The sequence below is a fragment of the Dromiciops gliroides genome, chromosome 1 (genome assembly GCF_019393635.1).
Source record: "Dromiciops gliroides isolate mDroGli1 chromosome 1, mDroGli1.pri, whole genome shotgun sequence".
NCBI lineage: Eukaryota > Metazoa > Chordata > Mammalia > Microbiotheria > Microbiotheriidae > Dromiciops > Dromiciops gliroides.
Genome location: NC_057861.1, coordinates 238,435,400 through 238,456,116, shown reverse-complemented (window position 1 = coordinate 238,456,116; position 20,717 = coordinate 238,435,400). Strand labels below are relative to the sequence as shown.

Genomic DNA, 20,717 nt, shown 5'->3' with positions numbered 1-20,717 from the left:
CATTCCTCCAGGTTAACTTTCTGCTGCTAAGGGAGCCACCCTAATTGACATTTCAAAGGTTGCCTACAGGCAGGCAGATTCCAGCAGATGCCCATCCCATGGTACATGAAGGCTCCAGGATAACGAACCACACTGGGGCTGAAGTTCAAGTGAAAGTCATCTCTAAGGCGACGGGCACAATGCCAACAGTTATATAACAACCAGCATAAAAGATGTATGGGAATGCACGCAGGAGCACACATTAGACATTCTGGCCAAGATGGGCAGGCAGGACCTTTTTAACTCACTAAGTACTATGGAAGACAAACAAACAAAAAAGACCCCCAACTTAATTCAGTACTCAAAGCCCCCCCTATCCATATATTAAAAATTGTTAATTAGACAATTGCTAGATATTGTTGGGGTTGTGGGGGAGTGACAGTACAGGGGCAATACAATCAAGTGAAGGACTAATTAATCTACAGACTTTGAGGAACTTAAATCAATGGTTGGGAGCCAGGACATATGCACAATGAGTTAATACTGTGTATGACTTGGAAGGGGGGGGGTGTATGGGGGCCAGAGAATATTCCAGATTGTCAGGAGCACAGAGTTTTTGTAGACCTTGTTTCTACAAGGTCATTGTGGAAGTCCTTGAATACCAGGTGGGGGACTCTGGAATCTTCTCCTTAGGCACTTGGGAGCCATTGAAAATGTTTAAGCAGACCAGCAACATGACTCAATCTATGTTTAACAAAGATTATTCTGATGGTAGTTAGCAGGATGAGTTGGAGGGGAAAGAGAGGACAGAAAGATTTGTTAGGGAGACTATTATTGCAGTTGTCCAGGCATGTAGTAAGGAGGGTTTTGTAACGATTGGAATAACGCCACCTGCTGGATACTTACTGTAGAAGAGTTCTGCCCATGAAGGGAAGGTCTTTGAGGGCAAGACCAGGAGTCTTTTCTTCAGGAGTCAGGAAGTGACGCGGACTAGTGGGAGGAGGAAGGAAGAGACTGGCGCTCAGTCTCGGGCTCTGGCCTTTGGACTCTGGTGGAGAGCGGAGCTAGAAATGTGCTCTCCCTTTAATAGATAGGAATCTAGGCCTTTTTCTCTCTTTACCAAAATTCTTATTCTCCTTAATAAATGCTTAAAAGTCTAACTCTTGCTAAAGCTTATAATTTATTGGCGACCACTCATTAGATATTTTAGACAGACTAGCTAGAATTTTAACCCTTAACAGATGGCTGACCACGAAGAGGAAAGCTAACCCTCAGTCTTCTTCTGATCTGCTGGTTGGGTAAGAAATTTCCCCTCCCTCTCCCTTTAACTGCTAAGTACTGGTGTACTGGCTGTGTTTTTCCTTTGAATTTTTTCGAATGGACCTTTTAAACTCCCTAATTATCCTATTTTTGATTTTAGTCTGTTTAACCAGACAAATGGGAGATAAGATCATGCTAATGCTTTGTTTTTGTGGATTTTCTATTTTTCTTTTTCTTTTTGTTAAAAGAGCCAGCAACTTACTCACACAAGGAAATATCTCCCCCTCTCCCAACCATGCTTTTTCAGAGAAACCTGAAGAGATTCCTGCAGCTTTTCCCAGTTCTAACACTAATTGTTGCTCTAATTTTGCATGCCTGGAGGCAATGACCCACCCTCTAGAAGCTTTTAATCCCCTAGCACCTGGAGGCCAAGTGGGGGAAGAGGAATCCAGGCCTGAGTTCAAAATTAAGTCTGATTCTAATTGCTCTGGTCCCTCCCCTCCTCTCCAAACCCCACCCTCTACTCCTCCCATGGCCAAGCCCATTGCTTCCCTGGCCCGGGAAGTCCAAAGATCTAATGCGCATGCTCAACTTTCTCTAACTGCATTTGCAGCTTCAGGCTCACCCCTTCCCCAGCCTGGCTGTGCTTCTGAGACAACTTTAGAAAACCCTTTAAATTCCAGATATGCTCGTTTTGTTCATAATTTTGCTAACCTGCTTTTGTCTTTAATTAGTAATCTTATAAAGCATTTGTATGGTGAAAAGGCTGACAGACAATATAGAGGGGTTAAAGAAGAAAAACTTAAGCCGAATAAGAATGACAATCATCAACATAGTTCAAGACTCCGCTTCTTTTGCCATGGAAGGGTATATATTTTACAGAAATGTAGAAGTAAGCAGCAAGGTATTGATATGAGTATTGGGGATTTTAGATATCGGAATCAAAAGTGTTCTAAATTCACTCAGATTATTAATAGTATCAGTTCAGAGGTTACATAGGATTTCTATGCTATTACATATACATTTTGAAATTAATGGTATGGGTTTATTTTCATAGAGATTTTCATGCTTTTGAGATTGTGTCTTATACCTAGTTTCTAAAACAAGGAGAATATTTGTAAAAGCTTTTTATAGTCATGTGATCAAGTTTATATTTTATAATACTCTTATTGATATTAAGTTCATATTCATTTAGATTTCCTTAGTTTGAATTTCACTGTCTTTTATTGTTCCATGTGTATTTTCTTCTATTCATTTGTCTATCTAATTTTGAAACATTGCAAGATGGTTTTGATTTCATTATACAATGTTAATTCTAGGAGTATTGTGCTCCCATATTCCGAGTTGTTTGTTTTTGTTATTTTTTCTCAACTGATTATTTGATCAAACTCTTTAAAGCATTTCCCTGGCAAATTGTTTGTCATGGCAAGTGTAAATTGATTCTAGAAGTATTATTTTTGATAAGCATATTCCAAAAAAAAAAAAAAAGAGGGGAACATTTGTAAAAGTTTTCTTTTTTCAAAAAAAAAGTTTTCTTTGAGATTCTGTTGTGCTTTAACTTGTATTTAAATATGTTCAGATTTTTCAAAAAAGTAATTGTATACTAAGTAAAAAAAGGTATTATTTGAAATTGTTGCATAATTATATATTATATTCTGAGTCAAGATGTATTCACATTTTTTGCAATCATTTATTATCCTCAATTTTTAAATCCATATGAGACTTGGATTATGGGAACTTATCATTTAAGACACTAATTGCCTTTATTCTGAGTTATCAGATGCCAGTTGGCCAAGATGCCATCCAATCACAAGAGGAATACATGCAAGAGCAGACACTGAACTGTCACATGAGGGGAGACATGCATGAAGTCAAGGTATGGCCGAGGGAACGGCTTTTGACTAATGTTGAGGTTGGATTCTCTTGGTTTAATATTTTATTTTATTTTTCCCCACAATATTGTACAGATGGCTGGAAGTATTCATCCCACCCATCTCACTTCTACACCTGGCTTCTATGCTCCCTCCTATATGCCTGATGCCATGGACATCTCAAATCCCATGCATCTGATTAAGTCTGACTCAGTTTCCTCCAATATGTTCAGTGGCATGGACAAATATTCCATCCACCTATTTTAAGCCTGGTATACTGCATGGGCAGTATATATTGCTCAAGTGTGGGAATGCTCATATCCCATCATTTCTCTGTTCTTTTATGGTAACCCCCATAATTATCTCAGGTGTCATGATAAATACAGTGTTGAATTTGGCCTTGACACCTGTTACCAATTATATTAGATTTTTTAATTTCTCATAATGGCATGAGGATAATTAGGCAGATGATGCAAAAAGTGATGAAACAAAGATAAAAATTATTTTTAATAATTAATATCGCAGCAATTGTCTTCTCAATTACCCTCCATAAAGGGGGACTATAGTAATATTATAATTTTAAAGAATGTTTCAATTTTTGTTTTATTATATGTTTCATGTGTAACAACTAAGATTCTGAATTCCCTTAGACATGTTTTTGAGAACTTTCATTGTTTGATTTGATTATTGACAAAGCTATTTTAAAGTTGTGTTAAGCTCAATTTTGTAGGAAATTTTCCTGGCTGATTACCAGCATCCACACATCAACCCCTGAAAAGACTTCCATTCCACGACTACACCTAGAGGACATCTGAGAAAAGACTTTCAGAGACTTTAAATGAACAGTTTTGATTTGTTGTTTTTGTTTTTTTTTCTCTTTCTGTTATAATATACACCATCTGTAACATGTATTCTCTGCAGAGGCCCTCCCTTTGCAAGATTAATGTCAAAGCGTCGGTTCATGAGGACAAAAAAAAAAAAAATCGCCCCTCTGGACAAAACTTTCCTCTCTTCCTTTTCTATATTGTTGTTCACATATTATTAGTTAGCAATAGTTATTATATTCTTTTTACTGTTCCGTCAAGGAAACATTTTGTTTCTTGAGGAACAACAGGGGGGACTGTAACGATTGGAATAACGCCACCTGCTGGATACTTACTGTAGAAGAGTTCTGCCCATGAAGGGAAGGTCTTTGAGGGCAAGACCAGGAGTCTTTTCTTCAGGAGTCAGGAAGTGACGCGGACTAGTGGGAGGAGGAAGGAAGAGACTGGCGCTCAGTCTCGGGCTCTGGCCTTTGGACTCTGGTGGAGAGCGGAGCTAGAAATGTGCTCTCCCTTTAATAGATAGGAATCTAGGCCTTTTTCTCTCTTTACCAAAATTCTTATTCTCCTTAATAAATGCTTAAAAGTCTAACTCTTGCTAAAGCTTATAATTTATTGGCGACCACTCATTAGATATTTTAGACAGACTAGCTAGAATTTTAACCCTTAACAGTTTGCACTGCAGTAGTGGTCATGGGAGCATGGAAATGAACACATTTGCAAGATGGAGCTGATAGGGTTTGGTAGTTAATTAATTATGGAAGATGGGCAAGAGGAATGCTAACCTCCAAGTTTTAAAGACGGGAGACAGAATGAATGGTGTTCTCACAGAAAAACAGTAAAGTTTGTTATCCAGTCATTTCAGTTGTGTCCAACTCTCAGAGACCCCATTTGGGGTGTTCTTGGCAAAGATACTGGAGTGGTTTGCCATTTTCTTCTCCACCTCATTTTACATGTGAGAAAATTGAGGCAAACAGGATTAAGTGACTTGCCCAGCATCACACAGCTAGTAAATATCAAGGCTGAATTTGAACTCAAGTCTTCCTGAATCCAGGCTTGGCACTGTACCACCTAGCTGTTCAGTTTTTGTTGTTGTTGTTGTTGTTGTTGTTGTTGTCTGTCCTTCCTTCTCAAAGAGGGCCGTGACATCAGGAGGTGATGTCATGACTTTCAGTGAAATGGATTAAAGTGAGGGAAGGTTGTGCAAGGTCACCAATCTCACTGTCTCCTCCAGAGCCATCTGTGTCCGGTGACAAGATATGTATCAGGACAACTGGAGATGACCCCTGATGTTTAAGGCAATTAGAGTTAAGTGACTTGCCCAGGGTCACACAGCTATTAAGTGTCTGAGGTGAGATTTGAACTCAGGCTATCCTTACTCCAGGGCCAGTGCTTTATCAAAGTCAGAGAGGAGCATATTTAAAGAGAAAGATGGAGCAGCTAGGTGGCAGAGTGGATAGAGCATTGGACCTGGATTCAGGAGGACCTGAGTTCAAATTTGGCCTCAGACACTTAACAATTGCTAGCTGTGTGACCCTACACAAGTCACTTAACCCCAATTGCTTCACCAAAAAAAAAAAAGACTTAAGAACAACAATAATAAAAAAATAATAAAGAGAAAGATAATTAGTTTGTCCTAATTCCAATAGCTCCCCATTGCCTTCAGGATCAAATATAAAATCCTCTGTTTAGCTTTTAAAGCCTTCCATAATCTGGTCCCTTCTTACCTTTCCAATCTCTTCCACCTCCTCCCTCCCCTTACCCTTGCCCTCATGTAGTCTGCAAGCCAGTGAAACTCAGATTCCAGTGAGTTTGTCACCTCAGCTCTAGTCAATGCTCTGAGACTGAGTTGCAAAGAAAGTAACAACCCACATCAGTGGAGTTCCCTAAACAAGTGAAATCATAGGTTCTTATCTCTAGATGGTAGGCAGGCATACCTACCTGAAATAAGCTGTTAGGGGGCTGGCTAATTGTTGGGTACTGCTTTCTGGGCTGCTGTAGCCTGGATATATAAATGAAGAAACAGGGATTGTGTATCAAGGATATCCCAAAGGTCCTAGTAAGTTCCTGTGGCAAGAGAAAGCCTTGATTCTTGCATATATACTTATGGGAGTTTTCTTTATTATCTTTTTTTTGAAACAACATCAAGGTAATTGTATCATCTGTGTCCCTAAGGTGTCATGTGTATTTTTTGTGTCCCTCGTATCTAGCCGAGGATACCTGGGGGAGGGGCTAGTTTGAAAGGAAGTCTCCATGGACGCTATCCCAGAGAACACTCTGAGTTATTCCTTCTCTGGCCAATGACATCACAGAAGATGCTTTAGCATCTGTTTTGTCTGTGTACCCTAAGGACTATGTGCCCTTTCTATCTTATTTGCAGCTGAAACCTCCTCCACATGTTGTTTCCCCCATAAGAATGTGAACACCTTGAAAACAGGGACTATCTTACCTTTCTACTTAAAGCACCAACACTTAGCATTGTGCTTTGCATATAGTGGGTGCTTAATAAATGCTATTCATTCATTCATTCATCCCTGAGCTAGTGGTCAAAGAATCCTGACATGAAACTTGAGAGACTAGTAAGAATACTGTGCCAATAAAAGCAATACAAGCCTGAAATTAGGTTAGAAGCAATGGGAAGAGGTAGATTCAAGAGACATACAGTGAGGTCAGAAGCCAGATTCCATGGGTTTAAGTCACAAATGTTCCAGTGTTTTGTGTAAATATATATGCTGCCATTGTGGCAAAGCAGCTGCCCATTTATGGGTGTCAGACCTGAAGTCAAGAAGACTCCTCTTCATGAGTTCAAATCTGGCCTCAGATATTTCCTACAGCTGTGTGACCCTGGGCAAGTCACTTAACCCTGTTTGCCTCACTTTTCTCATCTGTCAAAGGAGCTGGAGAAAGAAATGGCAAACCACTCCAATACCTTTACCAAGAAAACCTCAAATAGGGTCACGAAGTTGGACATGATGAAAAATAACTGAACAACAATACAGTTGCCCATTCAAGACATAGTGCAGACTGAGCTGTCCATAGCTCCAATTTATCTAGAAAAACAAGATTGGGGGAATAGGAAGGTAGCCTAGGTTACTCCTACATCTGACTTTAAAACTCATAGGGGTTAAGAACAAATTGTGAGAAATTCTTTGCTTGAACTCAGACCCTTTCCTTGGATCTGTCTTATCAACTTTTGTTGATCCTCATTTGGTCTTCTACTCTGGATTCTGACTGTTCCCTTACATACCACTGAGACATTACTGGTGACTATTTCCTCCTAATATACGGACGCTCCTCAGAACTCTTGGTTTCTTTCTGAACTCTTTCTATTTCTAAATTACCAAGTGATTTCTGCCTAATCATATGACCCATTATTATTTCTGGTTTAAAAGAACTTCCCCTTCTGCCATCTAAATTAACATGAAAACCATGATATCCCTAAAAATATATATCCATAGAGGTACATGTGAAAAAGTCTGAAATGCAAGAGAACTATGGTATCTCTGTATCAAATTCACTATCCATGGTGCCTTAGTTATGTTTGGGAATCAAAAATCAAAAGACATCAATAATATCTAACACTTATACAGCACTTTAAGGTTTGCAAAACCCCTTATAAATATTATCTCATTTCATTCTCACTACTCTCATGATAATGGTACTATTGTTATCCCCATTTACAGATGAACAAACTGAGGCCAAAAGAGGTAAAGTATCTTGCTCAGGGTCACACAGCTAGGATACTTCTGAAGCAAGATTCAAACAAAGTATCCCTGATTTCAAGTCCAATGGGCCCTGGTCACAATGTCCAAACAATATGTCAAGCTTCTCCTAAAGAAGAGAATCAGATTAGTGACAAATCTCTCATCATTACTCCTATTTTCTACCTAGCTATGTTTGCTTCTCTTAAAAAGAAGAGCAAGAAAGCAAAATGGGTATTTGATGAGGCTTTACAAATAGCTGAAGAAAGAAGGAAAGGGAAAGGAAAAGATATACCCAACTGAATGCAGAATTCCAGGGAATAGCAAGGAGAGATGAGGTTTTCTTAAATGAGCAATGCAAAGAAAAAGAAGAAAACAATAGAATAGGAAAGCTGAGAAATCTCTAGAGATCCACAGAATATTTCATGCAAAAATGGGCATGATAAAAGACAAAGATGGTAGGGACTTAACAGAAGTAGAACATATTAAGAAGAGGTGGCAAGAATATATAGAAGAACCCTACAAGAAAGATCTTAGCATCACCAATAACCACAATGGTGTGGTTACTGATCTAGAGCAAAACATCCTGGAGAATGAAGTCAAATGGGCCTTAGGAAGCATTGCTAAAATAAGGCTAGTGACTCAAAATCTTACAGAAAAAGACATTTGAAAAACATCTTCACATGTAATTGGAAAAAAAATAAAATACTATTTTAAAATGAAAAATAAATAGAATAAAATAAAATAAGGCTAGTGGAGGTGATGGAATTCCAGTAGAGTTATTTATAATCCTAAAAGATGATGCCGTTAAAGTGCTGCATGAAATATGACAGCAAATTTGGAAAACTCAACAGTAGCTACTAGATTGGAAAAGATCAATTTATGTAAATCCCAAATAAGAGCAATGCCAAATAATGTTCATATCACTGAACATTCGTGCTCATTTTACATGCCAAAAAGGCTATGTGTAAGATTCTTTTAGCTAGGCTTCAGCAAAATGCAAAACAAGAATTGCCAGAAGAGCAGGTTGGTTTTCAAAGAGGCAGAGGAACTAGAGACCAAATTGCCAACATTCACTAGATTATGGAGAAAGCAAGAGAACTCCAGAAAAGCATCTACTTCTTCAATGACTACATTAAAGCCTTTGATTGTGTGGATCACAATAAAAATGGCAAGTCTTCAGAGATATGGGAATATCAGATCATCTTACCTGTCTCCTGAGACACCTGCATGCAGGCCAAGAAGCAACAGTTAGAACTGAACATGGAACAACTGATTAGTTTAAGATTGGAAAAGGAGTAAGACAAGGCTGTATATTGTTACCTTATTTAACTTATATGCAGAGTACATCATGTGAAATACCAGGCTGGATGAATCAAAAGCCAGAATTTAGGATGTTAGGAGAAATATACAGATGATATCAGATATACAGATGATATCACTCTGATGGCAGAAAATCAAAAGGAATTAAAAGCCTCCTGATGAAGGTAAAAGAAGAGGGTATAAAAGCTGGCTTGAAGCTTAACATAAAAAATAAAATCTTGCAACTGGTCCCATCACTTCCTGGAAGTAGAGGGAGAAGAAATGGAAACAGTGTTATATTTTTATATCTTGGGCTTAAAGATCACTGTAGTGAGTCACTACAGCCATGAAATTAAAAGACACTTGCTCCTTGGAAGGAAAGCTATTGCAAATCTGGACAGTATACTAAAAAGAAAAATCATGACCTTGCTGCCAAAGGTTCATTTTTCCAATAAACAATAGGAGAATTGGACTATAAGGAAAGCTGAGCACCTCAGAATCAATGCTTTCAAATTGTGGTGCTGGAGAAGACTTTTAATAGTCCTTTGGGGGAAACTAGGTGGTGCAGCGGATAAAGCACCGGCCTTGGATTTAGGAGGACCTAAGTTCAAATCCAGCCTCAAACACTTGGCACATACTAGCTGTGTGACCTTGGGCAAGTCATTAACCCTCATTGCCCTGCAAAAAAAGGAGTCCTTTGGACAGCAAGGAGATCAAATCAGTCAATACTTGAAATTAATTCATATTATTCATTGGAAGGTCAAAAACTAAAACTTAAGCTTAAATACTTTGGCCACATAATGAGAAAACAAGTGACTCATTGCAAAAGACCCTGATACTGGGAAAGATGAAAGGCAAAAGGAAAAGAGGATGGCAGAGGATGCGAAGGATAAATAGTGTCATGGAAGCAATGAACATGAGTTTGGACAGACTTCAGAAGATATCGAAGGGCCTGGTATACTATGATCCATGGGGTCATGAAGAGTTGGAGATGACTGAATGAGTAAACAACAACAGCAACTTTTTTTCTCTTCTCTTCTCTTTCTTCTTCGTGTTTTAGCAAATGCCTTGGTGACAAAGACCTTAGTCTTTTCTGTATTCCACATCTCATAGTTACTTTGTGAGTGTTATCCTTCATTTATGCACGGAACATGATCAAGGGCAAGCCCCAATAATATGTAATGTTTTTGTGGCCAACAAGACTTTTATTATTTTTCATTAGTTTCAACTCTCTCTCTTTTTTCCCTTAATGTGTCCTATACTATACCTTGAAATGTCATGACATGCTTATGTTGACATTTCAAAGCTCCTGGGGGATTTGCTTCCTTTTTGGTATTTTGTCTTTCATCACTGGTGATCAAGGGAACTTCCAGTAATGTCCCTTTGGTATGCATAGAGCTTTCATGGCTCCACCTTCACTTTGAATGTTTGTTATTGCTGGGATTTCCCTTTCCAGTATTAAGTGTTATATGAAAAATCGCACTTCCTCCGTTTGTTTTTTTCCAAAAGGGGAAAGGCAACTGTCCTTTCATTTATTATCACAGTCTTCCAAATTTCAGGTCAGATCTTTTTCTTTGTAAGCCACTTCACTACAGAGATTTATATTCACAGGAAACATGACAGTTCTCTCTCTCTCTCTCTCTCTCTCTTTTTTTTTTTTGTAAGGCAATTGGGATTAATTGACTTGCCCAGGGTCACACAGCTAGTAAGTGTTAAGTGTCTGAGGCCGAATTTGAACTCAGGTACTCCTGAATCCAGTGCCGGTGCTTTATCCACTGCACCACCTAGCTGCCCCAACATGACCGTTCTCAATAAATCTCTGCCAATGATTCAGTAGACGGATCCTGGTCAAGGTTTTCTTAGGATGGACTGAGTTGAATGTCTCTTTTAGTTGTGTTAATGTTTCCTGTTACCATCTCTTAAAAAACAACAACAACAAAAACAACAACGCTCAGATTGTCAAGATGAATGAAAGGATTTGGAAATTCTTGATTTCCAAGGTCTTCTCTTTTTTGGTCTTTCCCTACACAATTTAAGGCTATTCTACTGACTACTGTATTACTCTTTTGATAATTTTCCCCCTACTTTGGAGCTTTGGTTTCAGACATGCATCCTGATGAATTAATCAAAGCTTATGCTACATGCAGAATTGACGAAGTATTGCACAGCCAACTCTGGGGGTTTCTTCTACAATTTTCTGCTACTTCCTTCTCAAGAGATTTTTGTTAAGATGGAGAGATTCATGCAACCGAATTATAGAACAAGAGGATTTCATAATTAAAAAGGGTTGTCTAAGTCACCTGGGCCAATGCCTACCATATTTGAAGAAGAAAAGGAGCCATCAGAGTAGTGACTTGAAGATACCACAGAGAGGAGGTAAGTGATGGAGCAAAGTCCCAGTGAAGGTCAAAAGGAATGGAGTGGATCAAGAGCAGAGGGATAATAAGATATTTACACTTTTTTTCTCTGAGACTGGAAAAAGTAGAGGATAGATTCCAAAAAATATATGGAAGTAAAGAGAACAGCAAATGAGAGATCTTGAACTAGATAATCCTCTTCTCTACTAAGTTAGAAGATATAATCATCTAGTACAAAAGACAGTGTAGCCTAGTGGGAGTGGGATGGACTTAAAGTCAGACCTGAATTTGAATCTCAGCTCTGATACTTCCTTAGCTGTGTGGCTCTGGGCAAGTCACATAACCTCTCAGCCTTCTCATCTATAAAAATGAGGATAATAATAGCCATAATATTTAGTGGCACAGATGCATTAGGATCACTTGATAATTCAGGAAGCATCCTCCCATTAGCGGAGGAAGAACAAAGAAAGTTTGGTTTGGGTAGCTAGGTGGCATAGTGGATAGAACACCAGGCCTGGAGTCAGGAACACTCCTCTTCATGAGTTCAAATCTGTTCTCAGACACTTCATAGTTGTGTGACTCTGGGCAAGTCACCTAAATCTGTGTGCCTTGGTTTACTCATATGGAAAATGAGCTGGAGAAGGAAATGGCAAACCATTCCAGTATTTTTGCCAAGAGAACCCCAAATGGGGTCACATAGAGTCAGACACAACTGAAAAATGACAACGAAATTCTGGTTTGATTAATGAAATTGAGGAATATCCTGAACCTTAAAAACACAAAGCCATTTATTTTCTTCTCTTTCCACAAAGAATATCAGTATATAGTTGGATGTTACATAAGAAGTACATGGTTTTAACTACATGTTCACCCATCTTAACTTACTTAAAACAGTAAGCTAGCTACAGGTAGAATCTGCCTGTTTGTTCTTTAGAAGACTTTTAGGAGGTATAGAGTCTCTACCAAGTCGCCCTTCTGCCAGATTATTTTTTAAAAACCCATATTTTCCATGGGAAGTAAGCAAAGTATCTATTAGTGAGGCATATAAATGCTATCATGACACAATCAATCAACATTTATTAAATGCCTACTCCATGCTAGGCACTGTGCGTAGCATACCATTTAGTACAATCTATGATGCCCAATCTGAGCAAAGAATGAAGAGAAAGCTGAGTTTTTGTGGTAGTATGGGCAAAATATAACTATTTCCCATAATCATCAAATTCAAACTAGGAGGTAAATATGGTGCCCAACATTCTGCTGCTACTCAAGAAGTGTTCAGTAGCAATGACAACCATGTAGAGGAGAGCTTCACCTCCTCTGGCACATGTCACTTAAGCTACCTTACCTGCATTGTCCATTGTTTCTGTCGCACTCTGGAGCTGTGGCACTTACAGCTCCTATCCTGGAGCAGTTGCAGCCTTTGCACCCAACCAATGGGTGGTAACTGAATGACTGCTTCTCACATACTTCACACTGAGGCTTGATTGTGTGAGGGGGGCAGATGCACTTTCCAGTCATCTCATCACAAAGGCGCTGGCCACAGTGGCACACTGGTCAGGAGACAAATAAATCTATTTCAGTGGGATAAGATTATTTAATTGTGTTCTATTTATGTCACTCTCTCCCAGGTCTGTGTAATTGGAAGAAATGCTTCAAAGGGACCTGTTGGACAAAAGACTTTGCCTCATGCTCAAGGCATTGCTTTCTGTGGATATTCTCAAAGAAGACCCTATTCCCCAGAGACCAGGTTACTCAACAGTCTTACTAGCAGCATTATTGCACTATCTTCGATCCATACATGACAGATCATGCCATCCAAATAGCTGCCTCTCTCATTAACAGTAGATTCTTACAGGACTAAGTGATTCTTGAAGCAAGCTACAATTAGCTTACAGAGATCTAAGATTTGGAGATAGAAGTCTTGGGTCTGAATCCTGACTCTGCCACTTACTGCTTTGTATGACTGGGTGAACCATGTAACCCATTCAATGGGCCAAAGTTTCTTTATTTGTAAAATGGGGTAGCTAGACTACATGACCCATAGCTTTGCTCCCAGATCTAAATCTATGAATCTATGATCCAACAGTTATTTTTTTATCACCAGGGTGTCATTTTGTGTCAGAATTCTAGGGAAGAATGGGCTTTCCATCTCATTCATCAAAGCCCATGAAACATGGTGGCAGTAACGCTATCAGTTCAGGGGTGTGACTTCCATTCAGGAGCTCCATCTTGTGTCTCTCCTAAATGGTCCCCATACTACCAAATAACTTTGACCTCTAGGTAGTGGTCTCGATTTTGAATAAGGTGAATCAGATTTCTTTTCTTTTCTTTTCTTTTCTTTTCTTTTTTTTTTTTTGCGGGGCAATGGGGGTTAAGTGACTTGCCCAGGGTCACACAGCTAGTAAATGTGAAGTGTCTGAGGCCGGATTTGAACTCAGGTCCTCCTGAATCCAGGGCCAGTGCTTTATCCACTCCACCACCTAGCTGCCCCCCAGATTTCTTTTATAAGTAGCAGACTCATTTCTAGGACAAGGATAAAGAGGTGTGGGCTTTGAAACCAGGGCATCTCTATTCTTCTCCTGAGTTTTCTACCTCACTTCTCTTCATCTTAAAACTAGATCATAGAGCAGAGATAAAAGTGATCTAAGAGATCCCAATACCCTCATTTCATCCCAACTTTGCTATTTCCAACAAATGTGGCTTTGAGCAAATCACTTCGTTTCTCTAGGTGTCAGTTTCTTCATCTGTAAAATGAAGGATTTGAACTAGATGACATCTAAGGTCGCTTTCTAGCTCTAAATGCCAGAATCTTAAGAACCTACTGTATAGCTGCCATTAATTACTTGTGAGAGAAATAAGCATTTTTCTCTTATATAACTAATTCTTAATAACTAATTATTATATTGGAACCAAGATTTTTTCTCCTTTTCTACTTCCTCATCCAGAAATCAACCAGTATGGGAAATCTTTCTAAAAGACTTAGCCAGCCAGGATGGCTGAGATGTAATCAAAGATAGTAAAAGAAATTCTGAGTTTGGGCTAATGGGTGCATTCCTGCTCACTGTGTTTGCTCAGACAGGTTTGGGAAAATGCTGATTCTCCCTTTTGTCAGATAGGTGATATGGAAATTGATGTCTCTTTGATCAAGATTTGGGTAATCCAAGTTACAGACGCCAAGACACTCATTGTAATATAGCCCAGCCTCTCATTGTAATATTCATTTTCTCATTAATTGTTTTTTTTTTGTGGGGGCAATGAGGGTTAAGTGACTTGCCCAGGGTCATATAGCTAGTAGGTGTCAAGTGTCTGAGTCCGGATTTGAACTCAGGTCCTCCTGAATCCAGGACTGGTGCTTTATCCACTGTGCCACCTAGCTGCCCCTTCTCCTTAATTGTTAACCAATCAGAGTCTGTTGCCACCCTGAGGAATACCTGCTCTTCCCAGGGCATATAAACCATGAGCCCACCACCATGATGGGTCTTTAGTCTAAGAGATGGTCAAATGACCATTTATTAATAGACATGCTAGCCTTATTAATAAAATGATTAAATTACCCAGAAATTATGTCTCTTGAACCTTTTTAAACACCACACTTGTTCACTACTAAAACTGAAATTTCTTTGTTTGGTGAATAGAACTGAACTGGGGTTTCTAAGACATTTGGTGCCTGAGATCACTTATTTCCATCCTTTCCCCTCCTGGCAGCACTGATTGTGCTGCATGAGTCACATCTCTACCTTCAAAATAAACAAAGAATTGGAGAAACCATTTAACAGAGGGGAGAATGAAAGCACCCCAGGCCTTCTGGGACAGACACTCACATTTGCAGAATGGGAAACCGTAGTAGCCAGTTTGACATCGGGTACATTGACGACCAATGACATTGGGCCGGCACTGGCACTGGCCCCCCTCCGGGTTACACGTAGGGCTGACAGCCCCCATCACATGGCAATCACAGGGTAGGGCTCCATTGTTATAGGAAGCGACCAGGGATCGGGCAGAGTCCTTACAGAATCTTGATGACGTCAGAGGGCTAGGAAAAAGACAAATAAGATCGTGTTGTCCTTTGCACTGCTCTCAGAAACCATCCCCATTAACTGCTGCCGCATCAGTGACTCAAAAGCACCGATGATGAATTTGCACAGATGGGCATCCTGAGAGGTCAATTTAGTAAATTGGTCAATTCAGGGAAAAGACATGCTCACCAAAGCTTCCAGATTTGTCATTTCAATTTTGGCTCAGCTGCCATTGATAGGAGAGCAGCAGGGAGGATGGGTGATTCAAGGGCATAACACCATTCGGATAGCAACTTCACTTTAAACTGAATATGTATGGCAGATTCAAGTTTTCAAGATTCATAGACCATTCCCCGAAACAATGGGCTATTTCCCAAAGTGATACTTACTCAATATAAAAACTGTTTCCTCCACAATTATTGATAAAATCAAATGACTTGTCCACTGACTTCTTGTGAAGTATGTTGTAGCCATAATTCTCTGCTGGAACAACTAGGACTTGGCCCTAAAAAAAAAAAGAAAGAAAAAGAAAGTCTTTATGTTCCAGACAGCAAGATAGACATTAATACCTACTCTGTGAGGTCAGGATTATAAGAACAATTAATTCAAATTTATATAATATTTTAAGATTGGTATTTAGAAATTTCCTCACAACAACCCTGTGTGGATAATGAAAGTATTCTTGCCCCCATTTTACAGATGAGGAACCAGCTTAGAATTTAAATTGTATAATGAAAAAGTATCAGAGCCAGGAACTCAAATCAAGATCTCCTTTAGCAATAAGCAATTAGATTATTCAATAAGATCAACAATAAGATATAAGATTCTGTCCACTTTAAAATACATGTTGCTCTTTGGTCAATAGTGTAATGTGTATATTGAAAGGATAAGAAAATAAAACTGACTTGGTCACCTTAGTATCTCCCCTCTCCTCCCTAGACACATCAGTCTTCTCTAACATTGATGGAATTCTTCTTTGAAGGTAATTCCTTCCATTAAAACAACACTCTTTCCATTATACCACTTTGTCCCTATAAAAGGGAACATGGTAACATATTGTCCTAGTATTTTTTCTCAGAAATTATCCCTGTAAAATGCTACATCGGTATTGAGAGCAGGGAAGGTAGACATTTGGATATCTTAACCTTAAAGGATGAGTTAACATTAAAAATAAATTGTAAATTAAAAAAACAGAATAAGCTTGTTCTCTGATTTTTAAATCATTGTAATATTTATTAAAAACAAAACCAGCTTTTTCAGTATCATACCATTGTTGCAGGACGACTTTTTTTTAAGTGAGGCAATTGGGGCCAAGTGACTTGCCCAGGGTCACACAGCTAATAAGTGTTAAGTGTCTGAGGCTGAATTTGAACTCAGGTACTCCTGAATCCAGGGCCGGTGCTCCATCCACTGCGCCACCTAGCTGCCCCGAAGGACAACTTCTTAAAGTTACCAAATTTGGAGGAAAGTCCTTAAGTCTTTGTATCTAGGGACCCAAGAGAATCTTAATAGCCATATTCTAGATATAGAAAAAAAAAATAACAAAGGCATGGAGGTGGGAAAATACAGGGTGTGTTTGGGGAACAGAAAATCAGTTTGGCTGAAGACTAGAGTCATACCTGCTTGGTGAGTGCATTCTCCATCCCAGAGGTCTTGTCCTGAATGGCTTGATCCTTTTAGGATCTGGGACTCCTGCTTACCCCTGCCACCAAAATTTCTCCTCACCCCCACACCCCTACCCTGCCAACATCCTCACTGGTCAGTGCCTCTTGTGGCTCACTACATCTTCACTGGCTTCAGCCATGCTTAAGTGTGCACCCTGTTCATCTTAAATTTTACCTTCCTCGGTGTATATCCCCTTACTCCCCTGATTTCCAGCTCTGGAATCATAACAGAATCATGCCTATCATTGCTACAGGAAAAGGTGTGTCTATATGTAATAATGATAATCATAATAATCATAATAATAACAATAACAGCACTTACTGACAGCTAGGAGGAACAGTGGTTACGGTGTTGGGCCTGGAGTTAGGAAGAATCATCTCCCTGAATTAAAATCTGGCCTCAGACACTTATACCTGTGCGACCCTGGGCAAGTCATTTAACCCTGTTTGCCCTGTTTCCTCATCTATAAAATGAGCTAGAGAAGGATATGGCAAAGCACTCCAGTATCTTTGATGAGAAAACCCCAAATTGGGTCACGAAGAATTGGACACAATTGAAAAACATGTGAACAACATAATAAGTTTGGTTTGGGATACATTGTGTATAAGATGCCATTGGCATATCTAGGTAGAGTTGTATGTAGCCAGTCACACTTGTAACATGTGACTGTGTGTAATCGACATATGTACACACATATATCAAGCATACATTTGATATATAGGTGTGTATATATATTTAAAATATGTTAAAACTTACAGCACTGATATTTACAAACTTTTAAAATTATCTGTACTATGCCCTGAATTGACTCTATCAATATATAAATGTCTTTTCTTTAAATAAGCAAATAGTAAAAAGGGCAGACCACAGACAAGTGAAGACAAAGGAGAAAACAAACTTAGAGAGCAACAAACTGAGCATACCAGCATCAAGGATTTTCCATCTGGAACCTTCACAGTCACTGAGAACTCTGGTTCACGGAGGTCCAGGTTACTTTGGCCCTCTGAAATCACTAAGTTCCGGCAGCCAAACACTTGAGGGCAGAAATTGGCACTGAAAGAACCTGTACCGAGATGGAATCAACTAAATTAACAAGCATTTATCAAGCACCTCTTCCTTCCTTCCTTCCTTCCTTCCTTCCTTCCTTCCTTCCTTCCTTCCTTCCTTCCTTTTTGCGGGTCAATGGGGGTTAAGTGACTTGCCCAGGGTCACACAGCTAGTAAGTGTCAAGTGTCTGAGGCCGGATTTGAACTCAGGTACTCCTGAATCCAGGACTGGTGCTTTATCCACTGCACCACCTAGCCGCTCTAAAGCACCTCTTTCTTGCCAGGTACTATGTATGCTTCTGGGAAATCAGCATGCCCCTCTCCCTGCTCCCGTAACCCCAAAAAGTGATACCAGTTGCTGCCTTTAAGGAACTTACTTTCTAATGGCAGAAGCAATTTGTACACAGTAAGTATTAGCTTACTGTTACACTGTACATATATAAGCATATATAAGATGCATACAAAGTAGTTACAAGGTAACTGCAGAGGAGAAAGCTGGGGCAATCAGTAAAGGCTCCCTGTAGAGTTTTGAGGGAAGACAGGGATTGATTGATCTCCAGGTTTAATAAGCATGTTGTCTAGGTTTCTTCCAAATCATGAAGCCAGTCAATCAACAAGTATTAATTAAGTGCTTACTATATGCCAGGCTCTACTTATTACATGCTAAGTGCCAGGGATAAAAGGAAAGATGAAAACACTCCCTTAAATGAACTCAAATTCTAATTGGAGGAGACAAGTGCACAAAACTGTCCCTACAGGATTGCTACAGTGTGAGCGAAAGGTAATAGCATCGAGAAGGCACTGGGACTGTTGAGCTTCCTGCAGATCTGAGCTTTGAAGTAAGCCAGCAAATCAATGAGGAGGAGGAGGAGGAGATAAGGGAGAGCATTGCAGGAATGGGGGACAAGACAGTGAAAAGGCAAGGAACTGAGAGATGGAGGATCATGAGCAAGAAGGCCATTGTCACTGGACCATAGACTGTAGAGCGGAGGAGGGTGTAGGAAAATTGTAAAAAAAAAAAAAAAAAGTAAGGGCCTAGGGCAGCTAGGTGGTACAGCAGATAAAGCACTGGCCCTTGGATTCAGGAGGACCTGAATTCAAATCTGGCCTCAGACACTTGACACTTACTAGTTGTGTGACCCTGGGCAAGTCACTTAACCCTCATTGCCTGCCCCCCCCTCCAAAAGAAGGAAAGTAAGGGCCCAAGTTGTGAAGGGTTTAAAAAAAAAACATAGGATTTTATATTTGATCAGGGAGGTAATAGGGAGCCACTGGTTCTTAATGTGTCAATATGGTCAGAGCTGCTCTTTAGGAAAATCATTTTGGCAGCTGTGTGAAGGATGGATTGAAGTTGAGAGGAGATTGAGGTAAAGAGACTGATGAAGAGTCTATAGTGCCCAGGTGAGAAATGATAAGGCTGGTATCTGAGTGAATGGAGAAGAGGAGATGTATGAGAGATATTGTTCACATAGACATGGCAGAACTTGGCAGTTGTGCGAAGTGAGAATGAAGAATGGGGTAAGAGAGGAAGCAGTCCAGTGGAGTGCTGACCAGTGAAGGGAGTGAAATTGAAGAGTCAAACAATTAGGTCCAAATCTCAAAGAGATCAAAGAAGGAAGAAATGGAGCCACAAGGGCAAGAATATCTATAGCAACTTTTTGTAGTGGCAAAGGATTAGAACTAAGGGCTGACTATCACTTGGGGAATGGCTGAACAAATTATGGCATATAAACGTAATGGAATACTATCGTGCCATGAGAAATGATGAAAGGGAAGATGTCAGAAACTTAGGAAGATTTGTATAAACTGATGCTGAGGGAAGTGAACAGAACTAGGGGAACAATTTGTATTATACATATAGTATAATAAAATTAAAAAGACAAATCTCTTTGAAAGACTTAAGAACTCTGACAAATTTAAACATCAAATAAAATTCCAGAGGACCACTAATAAAGCATGCTACCCACCTCCTGATAGAAAGCTGATGGACTCAAGATGTACCATGAAATGCTTTTTTGGACATGGTCAAATTAGGGATTTGTTTTGCTTAATCATACATATTTGTTACAGGGGTTTTGTTTTTCTTTTTAAATTGCAGTGGGGTAGAACAGTAGTGGGGGAGGGGAAAATGCTCATTAATTGAAAAAATAAAATTTAAACATATAATAATAATTTTCAAAAAGAGAAAATGAGGATGACACTGAGGTGGCAAACCTGAGTGACTAGAAGGATGATTGTGCCCTTGACAGTCATAGAGAATTTCAGAAAAGTGATAGGTTGTAAAGGACAGGTGCCAAGTTCTGCTTTTGATATGCTGAGTTTAAGATGCCTGTGTGACACCCAGTTGATGAAACAGAACTGGACTTTATAAGAACTTCTGGAAGCCATCTGCATAGAGACAGTAACTGAATCCACAGAACACCTCACTTAATGTCTTGTCAAGAAAGGAAAAGACTGCAATATTGGAAACAAACATGGTAGCTCACCTGACCACAGCTGCCCTCCCTCTACAACCACCTGTGCAGGAAATGTGGGATGATCCGCCTGACAAAAGTGGACAATGAATACATACTGGCCCGGGTGTGACACTCTTCCATTCAAGGTAACTTGATTCTAGGAGGGGAAAAGGCAAAGAGAGAAATTCTCAAGTCTAACAGCTGCTACTGATTGAATTCAATCAATTCACTGAAAAACAC

The 20,717-nt window shown here is 39.5% G+C and overlaps 1 protein-coding gene across 3 annotated transcripts in view; it reads right to left on the bottom strand.

Annotated features, from left to right (window-relative positions):
- LAMA3 (laminin subunit alpha 3) overlaps positions 1–20,717 on the bottom strand; it is a 341,587-nt gene that overhangs the window by 110,740 nt on the left and 210,130 nt on the right. For all 3 annotated transcript variants that reach the window (XM_043973095.1, XM_043973110.1, XM_043973101.1), the window contains 5 exons: positions 20,508–20,634; positions 17,899–18,038; positions 15,700–15,815; positions 15,116–15,327; positions 12,640–12,844 (listed from right to left, as the gene is read on the bottom strand). In XM_043973095.1, the coding sequence (XP_043829030.1) occupies positions 12,640–12,844; positions 15,116–15,327; positions 15,700–15,815; positions 17,899–18,038; positions 20,508–20,634 (800 nt within the window). The remainder of the gene's footprint in view (positions 1–12,639; positions 12,845–15,115; positions 15,328–15,699; positions 15,816–17,898; positions 18,039–20,507; positions 20,635–20,717) is intronic.